Source organism: Scomber japonicus, chromosome 3 (genome assembly GCF_027409825.1).
Source record: "Scomber japonicus isolate fScoJap1 chromosome 3, fScoJap1.pri, whole genome shotgun sequence".
NCBI classification, from domain to species: Eukaryota; Metazoa; Chordata; class Actinopteri; order Scombriformes; family Scombridae; genus Scomber; species Scomber japonicus.
In genome coordinates, this window is record NC_070580.1 from 22,631,336 (window position 1) to 22,646,697 (window position 15,362).

Here is a 15,362-nt window from a genome sequence, read left to right on the forward strand (position 1 = left end):
GGCTTGTTATAGTGACCATTGTTTTATTACATGTGGACAGAATTTGCCCACTTTCAAATGTTAACAGAAGTGAGGCCAGGCATCATGATCAAGAAGCAGCTTATGGGTTCATCTATTGAGCACTGGTGCAGATGTATTATTATTTATAAACATCTGTCTTCTTGTCAGCAAGGAACAGAACTTGCCTTTAGCATTAATATGCCCGTGAAATGGGAAAAAGCTTTTTTTTTTTTAAAGTAAAAAAAGAAAAAAGTATTGAATTAGATTAATGAATGCTTTGATTTTTTACAGTTAAGGCCAGCAGGGATTGGATGACTGCACAAGACGGAGTATTTGACTGAATGCTCGCTGTGATTTGGTGTTTGTTTAAGATCTAAACTGCGCAATACATGTTTAATGTTTTATATATTTCACTGTCTATCCCTTTCCTTTTAAAGAGGGCCCAGATAAAAATGTATGCTCATGTACATTTGGCTCCATTAATGGAATTTGATTTTTGTTTTTGGAGTGTATTTTGTTTATTGATATAAGATAAAGTCAGCATTTACAATGCACCAGAGAAATGTACCGGTTGTGACAAACACTTCTCAAATGGCAAATTGTCTATCGTGTTATCTGATGCAAAAGTAAAATCTAATCAAAATATATTCTACAAACCATTCACTGAAGACAAAACGTGTTGTTCGGTTGCATGAAAGATAAAAACACTGCTCAGATTTAAATAAAAATAATGTTTCTATACACTTAATTCCTGCACATCTCGCCTTTGTTCAGCTCAGAAAAAGATAAAGCCTAAATTGGCGATGCCTCTCTTCAAAGGTGTTTTCTCTTTGTGCTCCTCAATGTGAATAGCTAAACACTGTGTATAGAGAAAATACATGTAGGAGAGAGAGGGAAAAAAGTGTTCACCTACAAGCAAAAAAGAAACTTTGTTAATTGCCATGACACAAATAATGAGAGGCGATGTAGGAAAGTGTTTGAAGAGCGGCCCTGATCAAGATAAGATTGGAGACAGTATCACGAGAGAGGAAGTGTTTTTCTGTCTGCTGCTGCTGAGGGGAAACTTAAGTGACAGAGTTACTTATATGAGCCAGACGCTGAGCTGAACCCTGCAGAACTGACCAGGATAAATGGAGTTTAGGGTGTGAAGAGGACGAGTGTTATTTAGAAGCCATTCGTGGTCGGATAGATAAAATGTACATACATTAAGACTGTGGAACATAAAGCTCACAGCAATGTGGCTTTTTTCTCTTTTATATTGATAGAAGAGGTAAAATGGTAGTCGCCCACTAGTGGACATGGTGCCAACTCTTTATCCCAACAATGCTTTGAGAATTCTTGAGCTTTTTGGGGTTTTTTGTTTTGTTCCAAAGGTTTAGTTAGAGTAAAAGTAGCAAATAAACTGTGACAACTTTTAATAAGGAGGCTGTGATGAGCTGTTTTTATGCACTTTCTAATCATTACATTCTGCTCACTGAAAGCTGAAATCTGGCCTCATGACATTATGATTTGAAATGTATTCCTGTGTTTGAAAATGTTCCTCAATATTTTTGTCATCACCAAAAATATCAACACAAACTGTACAATATAGTGCAGTTCCAGATCTGCAGTATAGTGCCTTTTTCAAGATTGTTCTTGAGTGTGACTGCTTTCATTCAGCTCTAAAATTGTAGTTTTATTTTTACATTTAAAAAAAACATTTTAGATTGAATTATGCCTGAGCTGATTTTCATGTTCTTGTGTCAACTTACTGCATGTCTGCCTGAAAAAACAAACAAACAAAAAAACCTGAATGAAAATCTGGACCAGGATAGCCTAGACTTGTTGGATGAAAATGTGTCACAAACTAAAACTAAAAAGCATTGGTCAGTAGTGGACATCTTTCAGCCACAATGTAATAACCTACAGGTGAAAAAACACCTGTTTCTTAATCTTTGCAAAAAATTAAAAAAAATTATAAACTGAATAAAATCACATTAATACCCATACTAATGTAAATGATTCAAATTTCTCTGCACACAGCTAACTCTTTTCTTTTGGATGTAATTATCAACAGCTGCATAACAAATGGATACCAGGCTAATAATCATTTGGATGACAGAGGCACGACCTGATGGTGTTGAAGCAATGGTACTTGCAGGAATACATGATTATTAGCTTTATTTGCGTGTCTGTGTGATTTCAAAAAACACAGCCTGTTGACTTCAGACGGAGTGGTGAAAATATTTGTGAAATAACATATTTTCCATAAGAGAAATTTGCCATTGTTTTGATTTCACATGATTGATGCTTGACTTAATCCAGTGCTCTTTGCGCCTTCCCAGGAGGGTGAGGCGGTCTCTTTGTGCTTCTCTGTCCCATGTGAAGCAAACCAAAGCGGGAGAGTGAGGGTCATAGCTATTCGGCAGGGTACCAGATCCTTCCCACCGGCACATCTGCATGTGAAATCGCCATTTCACCCCTCCACACTCCCTAATTGTTGCTAGAATTATTTGTGAAATTGCCTTCCACCAGGAGTGTTTTCCACGGCAATTGTCACACAATTTTATATGCACGGTGGGCCCACAGAGTTGACACATGCACCTCTTCTTTTCTGCCATATGTGCTCTTTTTATTTGAGTTTAATAGTAGCGTATTATTTTTTTAACAATTACCTTTAAGCAATTACTCTTGCGCGTACTCCAGGGCAAGTCAACCTGTTGTCATCAACAGCGGGTCGATCCAAATGTTGTAATTACCACAAAAAGCTATAGAAGCGATTTAGATGTTCATGCTGCGCACATTTAGTTAATTGAAAGGTTAACAAGCCAAAAGCATACTGTGGTCTAACCTTCGCTGAGCAGCGCAGCTTTTGCGCAGCTTGGTCCACTCATACAGCACGTCATCAGTTCCTCACTCAATTATTTTGGGCCGTGATTTTATTTACATGAAGCGCCGTGAGAACAAACGGAGCATTTGTGAACGAGGAACTTTGGAATGTAGAGTTTCATTTCCAATTTATTTTTTATTTCAATCAATTAATTCAGACATTACTTTTCAAATGTAATATTTCATTCTGTATTTGATTCTTTTCTTGCAGCCAATGTGAAGAATATAGAATTAACTTGCACTTTTTTCTTTTTTTTTTTAAATAAACGAAAATATTGGATTTGGATTTCTGGCTTTTCTGTTGTGGCTACACGTGCAGTTTTTATATCATTCTCACTTTCTTTGAGTTGTTCCTGGTGAAAGAAGGAAGGAAGGAAAGAAAGAAAGAAAGAAAGAAAGAAAGGAGGCATCATTTTAAAACCATAGTTTTTCTGTAGTTTTGAACCTCTCAATGTTGTGGAAGCAGACACATTTTTTGAAGCGGTCCTGGCGTGTTGGGTCTTATGAAGGAGGCAGCAGTGAATTAAAAGTGGAAAGTGTGGCTCTGATTGGTCGGCTGGCTCCTGGCTAAACCCACTCTCTTTCATCCATAAAAGAAAGGCCAGGGAGCCTATGGGAGCGCTCGGCTGTCTCCTCCTACGACATGCACGAAAGTTGGCCACTTAAACTACTTCCAACCCGCCAGCAGACATTATACTGAACCCAAACTACACCAAGGAAAAAGAATAACAGTGCATTTTTTTCTAACTCACATCCATAACTTTGAGTGCATCTACTCCATTTTTGCAGACTTCTCTTATCAAAGGTTGTTTTTATTGTATTTGTATTGCTGCCGTTATTTCTATTTTTTGTTCTGGTAAATTCTTCGCACCAGAGGAGAGCATCATTTTTGTTTTTCCCCCGGTGGAAGAAGGGCTAGTCCAGTTTCTCCGCCTGGGATTGGGATTTGACAGCAGATTGCGCATCTTTTTGAGCGTTTTGAAGACATTTCGTTTATTGACTTGGACTTTGTGAGAGAAACAGGCTCGAGCAGAGTCCGTTTTCTTATTGTCCGAGTAGCTAAATGATGGCTACTTTGCCCGGAACGATGCCTCGGATGGTGCGTCCTGCGCCAGGCCAGAACTACCCCCGAACCGGCTTCCCCCTGGAAGGTAAGAAAAATGACAACATGTGTTTGAACTTGTGCTGTGACAAAACTCATCAGTGCTCCACTCTGTCAGCTCGTAGCACTATAGTCACACAGAGAGCACAGTTTGTTGCCGGCGACGTGCTGGGAAATAAAAAAGGTGGGTGAACACAAACGACCTCCAGTCAGTGACGATTAAAGTTAACAAGCTCCAGTCTGATCAAAACTCAATTATGGTGTCAGAAAATCAGCAGCTCGCGCTTTGAAAATCAACTCACAGCCTTTTGGAATATGTAATGTGTTTTATTTCTGCTTGACATTATTATATGTTCTATTAATTTATGTGTTCAATTTGTATTTATTTATAACCTGTTTTAGTTTATTTGCATTCAGACAAATTCACTCTAATTAATTCCTCCTTATTTAACAGCAGTTACCTTAAATATTTATGTTATGACTTTATTTTCGTTGTGTGTATATTTCATGTTTTTCATCATTTAATTTTCACAATACCAAGATTAATGATAAAGGCCCAGAAAAATATAGTTTTTTAAACTATCCTTTGTACTGAAATTGAAGCAATAATTTACATTTATAATAAATCAGATGGCAGTGAAAGCAAATGTTTTTGAGAACATTATTTACATTTTACTTGTCCAACTATGACTCTTACACATCCAAAAAAAAAAAAAGCAATCTAATTGTTAATTTTTTCCCCTATAACTTCTCTACTTCAATGCCCACCCTCAAGTTGTCTGAACATATGGGCGGAAAAAAGATCACTTTGTATTTGCATGCATTTATGGAAACAGTTTTCCCATTACGCCCAGTTCGTGCTCAAGTGCTCTGAACTGAAATGTACAAAAACCACGTAGCTTGCAAGTTACTCGAGCTCCGGGATTTGTTCAAGTGTCCTGCTGCTGGAAATGGCAATAATACACACAGCAAAGAGATGGCTCAAAGGATCACATCAATATTTGTACAGCATGACTAGGAATAATCAAGGTGGGAAGTGTCACCCTCTTTAGTGTCTCTTGAATGTGAAATTGGATCCTGAAGTGCCTCGGATACATCCTGTCAGCCAGACTGACGCTAGATGAATTTGGCACGACGCTCTCTTGAAAATGTCTAATATGATAATGTCCGTAAATTGCGTCCCATTAAAAGTCAGTAACATTGCAAACATGCCTCTGTTTGACTTCATCACAGGCTAAATTGTAGCTTCATCTACCTTGAAGGGAACATTTTCTTGACAGAGCAGGGTGCAGTGTTGTTGTTGTTGTTGTGTATTTGTTGAGACTTGTGTTGTTTATTGTGGTGCAGTATCCACCCCTCTGGGCCAGGGTAGGGTGAACCAGCTTGGCGGAGTGTTCATCAACGGGAGGCCCCTGCCAAATCACATCCGACACAAGATTGTGGAGATGGCCCACCACGGCATCCGACCCTGTGTAATCTCGCGACAACTGCGAGTTTCTCACGGTTGTGTCTCCAAGATCCTCTGCCGGTACCAAGAGACCGGTTCGATTCGTCCCGGGGCCATAGGAGGCAGCAAGCCCAGGGTGAGTGGAATCCGTGAATGGGTTTGCGGGTCAGGGCAGCACCGTGATAGGCGGTGGAGGGGCCCCGAAGCGCGTGACATTTGAGTGAGCCTAAATCAGATGTTGGGTCATGAGCGTAGAGTGATGGAGACAAAAACAACTTATGTTTGATCCACGTTTTGAAGAAATGTCTGCAAAAAATAACAATAGTCATCGTCATCATTATTATTATCATTAAATGCCCCCTCGTGTAACTGATGTGTCATGACGTCTATTTAGTCATCACGCCTCATTTAGGACCACCTGTAACATCCCAGCTGATGTTTTATTCTCCCTACAAACAGCCAATAATCAATAAAAAAAAACGAATTGCCAAAATCTAATTTAATGAAAATATTTATCTAACAAACTAGATTAAAAACATTGTCTGTTCTTTATAGTGATTGATAAATCAGTATTTTTGACTATAGAACTAAACGGTAGGCATATTTATCTTTTTTTTCTACTATAGTATTTTATTACACTCTATAATAATAAAAAAAAATAGTGTGTGACAGGTGCTGAATATTATAGGCTATATATATATATCCTATATATAGCCTGGTTTTAAATGGTTTGTATATGTTCTGTATTTGTATACAACATGATCACAGTTGGGTTCATCTTTAAAACTTTCTCTTAATTAAAACTGTCTGAAATTTACTCTTTCTCCGTCTTTTTTTTTTTTTTTTTTTGTCTCTTTCCCCCCTTTTTTTCCTTCGATTCACACCATTTCAAACCTAAAGCAGGTGGCAACTCCTGACGTGGAGAAGAGGATCGAGGAGTACAAGAGGGAGAACCCCGGTATGTTCAGCTGGGAGATCCGGGATAAGCTGCTGAAGGACGGGGTGTGCGACAGAAGCACAGTTCCTTCAGGTGAGGCTTCATCTGGTAAGCTGTACTTTTTTTTTTACTTATTACGAGCGAACACTGCAGCATCACTTCTGATCATCACTTTGAATCCAACACGTTTTTACTGATAGTAAAAATGTCCCAGTATAGCAGGAAGAACACCTACAGATGTTTGACCCAGAAAGAAAAGAAAAAGAAAATCATCCTATAATTTTCTTGTTGGGAAAATGTGCCTGTGGTGCTCAAAAGTGAATTCACATTATTGTATTTAAAGTCTAATTTGGCCCATACAGAGTTTTATTTTATTTTATTTTAAACATTTTTCAACGCAGCTGCTTCATGTAAAACTTTTTTTTTTTTTACTATGCTATTTTTTTTATGGTATCCTTCTTTAAGAAAAAAAATTGCATTATAGGATTACTATGGTTCTTTTATGGGTTTTAGAGCTAATCACCCATTTACCTTTTTGTTGCCATTAGTGAGCTCCATCAGCCGCGTTTTGAGGGCCCGATTTGGCAAAAAAGATGACGAGGATGACTGTGATAAGAAGGATGAAGATGGAGAAAAGAAAACAAAGCATAGCATCGATGGCATCCTCGGTGATAAATGTAAGTTAACAGCAGACAATATATATATGGCCCTGTAACTCCTTTTGTCGATAATAACTTGTACATGTCTGAAATATCAAACGATTTATTATCATTATTATTATTATTATTATTATTATTATTATTATTATTATTATTATTAGTGGTTAGTGTTATGCAGAGTAAATTACAGCCTTGTAAGCAGGAAGCAAATGTTTTAAATAGACTTCCCACTTGACGTCCTCTTGGGAAATTGTCCCACATCCGAGGAGCTGCAGCTAAACGCAGAGAATGTGTTCCTGCTTTCAACTCCGAGCCAGCAGTTGTTCCTTCACTCAATTATTTATGAGAGCCTTGGCAGAAGGTATTTAGCTGCAGAAAATTAATTTGTGTAGCGAATTCCTCCTCATCCATTCACTCCTTTTAACGACCTCTAAAACGACAGCTGACAGTTGACCCATTTCACAATCGATGTCAGTTCAGTGACATTTCACCACTTGTCAGTTAAAGTGGAAATCAATGTTCATATTATTATTTGCTCTATTAGTAATGCTGCAAAGAAGGGGAGACAAAAAATAAAGCTTTAGATGCAGGTATGCGCTGTCAGGATTTGTCAATAGTGTTGTTTACAAGCTTATAATAACCTTAAAATGTATTATCTCCAGTTATATGTGGTATCAATGTGGCATATTTTATGTTCTATGTAAGATAAATATAATTATAATAAGACAGAAGGCGACATAATATTTTAATTTAGAATGGAAATTTGAGATTATTTTTATTCTAGGTTATTTCAATTTTCTTTTTTTGCATTTTACAAGACAAGTTATTTTATTGTAATTTTTTGAGCTTGGTGCTTCACCGTTGTCTTTAGCCATAGAGTGAAAAATGCCTCCAAACGACATCAAGGTTGGACTTTTTCATAATCAAACATGTGTGAATGGGGTTTAGATAAAAGTCCTGCAAAAGCTCAGTCCCCCTGATTTTTTTTCCTTTTGAAAAAGACACTGCCAAAAATTTTCCAAACTTGAAGATGAACTTCACGAGCAAAAAAAAAAAAAAAAAAAAAAAAAAAAAAAGCGAGAGAGAGAAAAAAAGAAAAAACACCTCCCCTCCTCCATTGATGCTTTTCTAAAGTGAGGAGTCCGAGGTACAAAAGCAAATCCTGGAAAGCAGGGCAACGAAAAGCAGAGGATAGGCCCGTCCATTCTCATTCAAAAATCTGCTAAAAGAGAGAGAAAAGTTTGGACAAAGGGAAAGGAGAGACATAAAAGGAGATGAATTATTCAGTACGCCCCGCTGGTAGATAGTTTTGTAATTTAATATAATGACCCGTTGGAGCAGAATCAGTTGATAGCGTGAAAACGGTCTCTTTTTTTCTGTCACACCACGCATTAATGTTATAAGAAAAATGTCACTTTGTTGCAAATATGCCCAGTGTCCATATAGATGGTTTGTAAACCCTGCTGGCTGTAAATGACCAACATTTTTGAGAAGTCTGGTCGTTACGCACGACTCAGCGGCGTAAAACTGAGAACACATTTGCTGGATAATGTGATAGTTTGACTTGTAAAGTGTAAGAATCACTGCATTATTATCGACTTTCTTCTATTGGTGCAAAATATCCAAGATGCCACAATGTTCCTGCTTCTATGTTTTTCTTGGCGCTGCTTGTGTTTTAAATTGGGGGTAAATTACGTTGCTATAAAAAGAGACGCACCCTCTGCGTAATGCAGTTTAGACTACCGGCATCCGGATGGCATTTAATAATGTTAATACTTATTAGAGTAAGCACTGGAAACGATGGTTGCTGAATAGGTGGCTGTGTTCGTGCCGGGTGTAATAGCTCGCAGGCATGGTAAGAAATGTATTTATCCCCAATCAGCCTCTCACTCTCCGAGTTTGAAGCACAGCCCTTATGTGGAGAGGGGTTTTAAAGCAGATTAAATAGAGCCTTTTATTTCTTTTCACTTTCATCTCAGAGCGGAGCTCACAGTGGCTCGCCCTGGGCACAAAATTCATGAGATTTTTTTTCGTTTACTTATCCAGATTTTAAGACTTTATTTATTTATCTATTTGTTTATTAGGCTTGTGTATTTGATTTTCTCAGAGGTTACATCACGGATTTATCCCTGCACTAATCTAGCTTTATTAAATGTGTATTTAAACTGCTAACCACATTACAATATTGTAAAATGTATTTTGCTGCATGCTCAGAGGGATGTAGTGGAAGGTAAACCATCCAAAAACTGTGTGTGCACCGAAAATAGTTCCACCTATTCACGCTGCAGCATTAGTCCTTTTTAATTCTGGTAATTGTTTGTCTAGAGGAGTTTCGTTGCAGTCTGTCTGTTCAGAAACATGTTTCTCATCTAAGGTGCGCACTTTAATGCTCATGCACGGCTGTTAAATGATGTGCCAAAGTTTATTTAGGCGCAAGAAATTAGGGGAAAGGTTGCACCACATCTGCGCAAACTTGGCCATCCTTTTGTTTTTGCGCCACACTGGTCAGAGAGAGGGAAGGTGAATCAGCTGTGCGGCGTCCATCTGCCACACTGGTGCTCCTGCCTGACCGTCAGAGGAGCGACAGGCGATGGACACTTCAGCAAATCGCAGGATTACCTGAGGTCCTCCATCTAATTAAACAGATGCCAGGTGGGATTATTTCCCTGCGTCAGAGAGGGAAAGTGACAGAGCAGCGCAGAGGCGTGAGGAAGTCAGACGAACCAAAGATCAAGGTTAGGATTGGTTGAGCTAGTATCCAGTGAAATACCATTTGTGATGCAGTTAAAACATATTTCGAGAAAATAATTATTGTTCTCCTTTTCCATTCCTGTCAGTGTGTGCAAAGGTGCCTGTAAAGGTTTATTCCAACCAATTACGCAAAAATGGAGGCCAGCTGAGTTTGCTTCTTTCAAACACAACCACATTAACAAAGATAAACAAACACAATCATTCCTGCTGTTATTAATGATAAATACGGCATACACTGATGAAAAGTGTGCAGAGCTACCCCCTCCGTGCTTCCCACGTCACAAACACACACACACGCGCGCGCGCAACGCACACACTCACACGTACGCGCTCACTCACACCCAGTCTCTAAGTGTATGGTAATATAATGTAGCTATATTTCGGGTCTAAAGCCGTGCTGAATGAGAAGGACAGGGGAATGAAGCGAGAGACCACTTCAAACAAATCCATCTGGAACAGTGTGTGAGAGAGATTCAGTGAAAGTATGGGGAAGTTATTTAGCTATTAATAACGTTTTTTCCTCAGGCATTGAGAGTGACTCCATCTGCACTTTCTCGCAGCTATTTGGCTGGGTGGAAATTGAGGGAGACCCAAATGTTGGGCAGAGATAACATACCCATCATAGCCCAGACCCTGCGCTGTGCTTCACTGCATTAAACTCGGATTAACCTCCCCTGTCCCCGCAGCCACTCAAGCCACATTTCACTGGAATTTACATCGGTAGGCCTACATTTCTTATAAAGAGGGCAGGAGCTGAAAGACGCACGATCGATATAGCAATAATAATAATAAAAATAATAATGATATTAATGATATTAATGATAATAATAATAATAATAATAATAATAATAATAATAATAATAATAATAATAATAATAATAATAATAATAATAATATTTTCTGGGCGATTTGTCCTAAAGGAATAAAACTAGAAAATAATTCATATTTAGAAATAGGGATAATTCAATATTGAAACACTAATCATATTTTTCACTAAACAACTAGGTGCACAGAAATCGATTTTGTTTACAGCATAGATTTATATTTTTCTTTTTTCTTTAAAAAAAAAAAGTTGGCCTCTAAACAGTAAACAATGTTAATTTAATGGGCTAATTTTGAACGTTTTTACGTCCAAAATAAAGATGTTAATAGAGCCAAATGAGTTACAGCAGCCTATAAGCCTTTTAATTTAGGCCCATATAATTTATGCACAATTGGGTGTCCTTCTATGTCTTTGAATGTTCTGTTTCTTTTTTTCTTCTTCTTCTTCTTCTTCTTCGCGAAACAATTATGATTTGTGTGGAAACGTGACCACAGCTACCTGTCGTCTTTGTCTTGTGATTTGTAGCAGGATGACACGTCTCTGAGAGGATTTATAAGTAGCTTATAGCCTCAACAACTGCGCAGTAATAACAGTCAAATGAATAAACAGTGAGTTATTATCATGTAGGTGACGTTTTAATAGCTGTTAGGTCTTTGAGTGTGAGATTTGTTGCCTGGTAACGACTCAGTCAGTAGTCCTGAAATTGTGTAACAAATCCACATTTTATTGTCGATTAGGATAAAATCGGCGTTTTTGTTGTTTACTCTGGACAAAAGTTAAATTGCAGGTCTGTTCATGTGTTTTCTCTCCATATACTCATTTTGTCAGCAGGTGTAAGTAGAAAATGTGAGAAATATAAAAAAATGTCAGCCTTAGCATTTCCACCGGACATTTATTTAAACTCAAAATATTTTGTCTAGTTAAAAATAACGTGCTGCTGATGACATATCGCGATATTTAATGACACCAGCTTCAACCAGTGTAACAAATTAGTTCCAGCAAGGTAACAGGAGCGTACCGTGCAACATAATAACATGAAACTCATTGCTTATGTGAGTAATGAGTAAGGCATCAATTTTAAGGAGTGCAGTTTAAGCTTGTAGGCCTACCAAACCGCAGAGACATTTCACTGTCAGGAGCTTTAAGTGTCGGCTGAATTAGGCTGAATATATAAAAAAAATGGAGTAGGCTTAAATTCATTCTGTGCTGGCATTTGACTTTGATCACATCAGAAATATTCATGGAAGCACAAACAACTGGCTCTGCCACCATTATCCAGGCTGACAGTGATACCTCTCAAGGCTGTCTATTAATTAAAGTGGCGCTTACCATGTGGGACGACTCCCTATCTGGGCACAAAAATGGTTTTTCCATCTCTTGTGGGGCTCTTGAAAAAAAGGGGCAATCTTCCCTCTCCAGCTTCTTGTGGGAAATTTAAAAGTGTACATAGGAAGACATGGGGATTTCTAGCTCATTTATAAAGACGAGTTTATAATCCTTTCCTGCTTAATAACTTAAAAGGATTCAATTTCTCCCCTCATTTAAGGGGTTATGATCACACATTGTTAGACGCAGATAGTAGCATTTCAAGGTTAACATTTCCTGCTCGAAAATATCAGAATTTAAGCTGTAAGCCCATAGGTGCCCTTTGTTTAGCCTGCAGTTCCCCCCACAAATGCTGATAGGCCCATTTTAGATGTTGTTACTATTAATGTGATAACAACGAAGAAGCCGAGGAAAGACCAAGTCGATAAGATGCTCTATGCCACTGAGCATTTTTCAATGATATGATATTTAATTATAGCATATAATTTCACCATCGAGAATTAAATTCAGTAGGCTTATGCAGACTCTGAGGATTGGATGTCTGGTTGGGGGTCTCAAACCATACGAGACAAATTAAAGAGGAAGCGTTGCCCTCCAGGTATCCTGTCACAACAGTAGGGTGCTTCAGTGCGTCTCTCATTTCTGTCTGTGTTTTATTCCGCCAATTTTCACTATGGGGGCTCCTGCGCTGTGCCTGCAGGGCTGCAGGCCAAAATAAATAGAAAATCTCAATTTTTCATCTTCCTTCTTTGCTCAAGTTTGACTTCCCCCACGCACACTAGTACACACACACACACACACACACACACACACACACACACACACACACACACAGCCAACACATGTGCATCACACATGCATGTCAACAGGTGGGGGTGTATTAGTAATAAAACTTTGTCCTTTCCTTGCTTAAATTTCTTCATCCAAATGTTAGCAGTGTGTAACTTCATTTTTTTAATTGCTTGTTTGTTTGACTTTTTCTTGGTGTCATTTTTCTCAAAGGGATGGGAGTTATTTTTAATAGTTAATTTATTTTAAAAATGCAGTTTATTCAATAATTTTGCAATCAAGCCCGTATAAGTGAATCAATTTCGTGGTACTAGAAGTGTTGTGTTTGTGCTGAAATAAGGTAAACATATATTTTTATATAATTTCCAGCGTATATAGCAATTATTCTGGGAAATGTTGCTTTTAAGTATTAACCCATTATTCTAATATTTAGTTACAAATATATTATTATTTTTATTATTATTATTATTATTATTATTATTATTATTATTATTATTATTATTATTATTATTAGCAGTAGTAGTAGTAGTGGTAGTAGTAGTATTATTATTATTGTCATTACATCACTGGTGTCGTTACCAGCCTCCTGGCATCGCCTCAGACTTTTACATTTCCACTTCAGGCGTTTAATGTGTTTCCCAAATTGCCACCGCTTTGTTAGCAGTAATGTTTAATTGGCTGGAAGAAGATGAATGAGACTGACAGGAATCAGCTGTCCAGAGATTCCCCTGTGAGTCTGACTCGGAAATCATAACCTGACCAGCTTTTCCTCCTCTGAAACCAGCTCGTTAAACTTGTCACATCTAATTAGGGTGTTAAAATGCATCGAGTGCATCGGTGGGAAACAGTAGGTGGTTGGTCCGGGGCAGCCAATAAGGCCTTTTTGGGTCAGGTGGTGGAGGAGGATGGAGGGGGGGGGGGGGTTTAGCGGGCGGGGTGGGGGGGTGGAGGGGGTTGGGGAGGGGGGGTCAGCGTGGTTGGATGGTGATGTTGTTGAATTGGACCGCTGCGGGCTTTTATTTCTAAGCAGGGTTTTTTCCGCTATTACTTCAATTATGGCCATCCAGCGGGCTAAACAGGCCAGCCTGCGTGGACTGTAGCCTTGTTTTAATTAGGTATGAAATTAATTAGAGCAGACATCTATTAAAGACTTTTAAGTTTTTCAAATTTTTCTCCACAGAGTTTAAAGGTATAACAGTGGATTAATGGCTTACAGCCAAAATTACATTTTATTGCATCCCATCATTTGTGCTGCTTGTCTAACAGGTGTCAGACAATCTCAGATAGAGAAAAAGTTACATGTTTTCTCACCTTTAAGTTTTTTTAAATGTAAAAAGTCAGACATATTTGTATTTTAACAAACAACATCTACAAAATGTCAGCATCATTTTACTGTAATAGCTCCACAACCTTACAAAACAAACTTTGTCTTTATATAGATAGTTTTCATTTTTGTATACAATTTGTTTTTAACTTACTGCTGCTTGCGTTGTGCTTTCTGTGCAAATGCAAAAATACAATTGTCTTCGATTCCCATTTTAAGAGGCCGCATTCTCTTTTTATTGAATACTTTTTTTCTTGTATTGGTACAAAAAAGCTCTGTGATGTCTGACAGCCTACTCTCACCATTGTTAGATGAACAGCACTAGAAAAGGAAGAGAGAAAGAAGAGGGAGGCGAAAAGGCCCTTCTGTTATTTTCTGTCTTGAGACTTGCTGCATAGGCTATTCAGGCAAGTTGATGAACTCCTCCAAAAAGTTTATTAAGGGGCTGAAAACAATAAGAACTAAAGCCTTTGGGTGCCTGGGCAGACAGTTTATAAACTAGCTGCTATTGTGCCTCAAAGGCAGATGCATGAATACTTTTGAATAGGGGCCTTCAAACTGACACGATCAGGCTGGACAGCAGCAGTTTTAAAGGGAGAGAGGGTGCTTCTGCTGCAGCTCAGATCTGTTTTTTTTTTTTTTTTGCATTAATGTACATCTGCAAAGGAAGGGGGAGGAGGTGCTGGGCACTCTGTCATGGCCACGCTGGTTTTCCCGCATGCTTTACACTATATATGTGCTTTTAACAACTTTGAAAAATAAACACTTTCTTAGACTGTTCTCTGAAGTTAAATATTATGTAGAATCACAGCACCCAACCTGGAAGCCCATAAAGTCTTCCCTGTGAATCATCAAGAAAGCAGATGGTGTAATGCACTGCATCATATTTATTTCTTACCACTAATGCTATATTTTGGGTGTGGAAATTGCACAAGCTGGTATATGGAGACCACGAGCAGAGTGTGACAATTGGCCTTCTCCTGTTAAAGCTGAATTTCAAACAAAAAAAGCTTCTTAAATCTCGCTGATCATTTATGCACCCAAAAGGCAGAAATCTGTTGTGTGCTTTAGCAGAGCGACGTGGCTTCACTGTTGATATATTTCTTGAATGGGGCACACTGGTTACGCGCACTCAAGAAGATACATTATTCCCCTCCTTTTCAGTAAACAATAGACTGTCACTCTTTATCCCTCTTCCCTCCTCTGTCCCTCCCTCTCCAGCTTTCTCTTTAGTCCTCTCAGTCTCTGGCTCTGTGCCTCACAACATCAGAGGGAGTCCAGTGATTTGTGACCCCAGCAACCCACACTTAATCTCGCTAAAGAGGGGGAGCATCCA

General features: G+C 38.4%; 1 protein-coding gene across 4 annotated transcripts in view; it reads left to right on the forward strand.

Moving 5' to 3' along the window:
- The first annotated feature begins 3,931 nt into the window (after positions 1 to 3,931).
- The window catches only part of pax7a (paired box 7a), a 44,351-nt gene continuing 32,920 nt past the window's right edge, over positions 3,932 to 15,362 (forward strand). For 2 of the 4 annotated variants that reach the window (XM_053316436.1, XM_053316438.1), the window contains exons 1-4: positions 3,935 to 4,019; positions 5,318 to 5,553; positions 6,318 to 6,447; positions 6,903 to 7,031. In XM_053316436.1, the coding sequence (XP_053172411.1) occupies positions 3,935 to 4,019; positions 5,318 to 5,553; positions 6,318 to 6,447; positions 6,903 to 7,031 (580 nt within the window). Of the gene's footprint in view, positions 4,020 to 5,317; positions 5,554 to 6,317; positions 6,463 to 6,902; positions 7,032 to 15,362 lie in introns of all 4 variants that reach the window. The other 2 variants (XM_053316434.1, XM_053316437.1) reach the window with 2 other exon arrangements.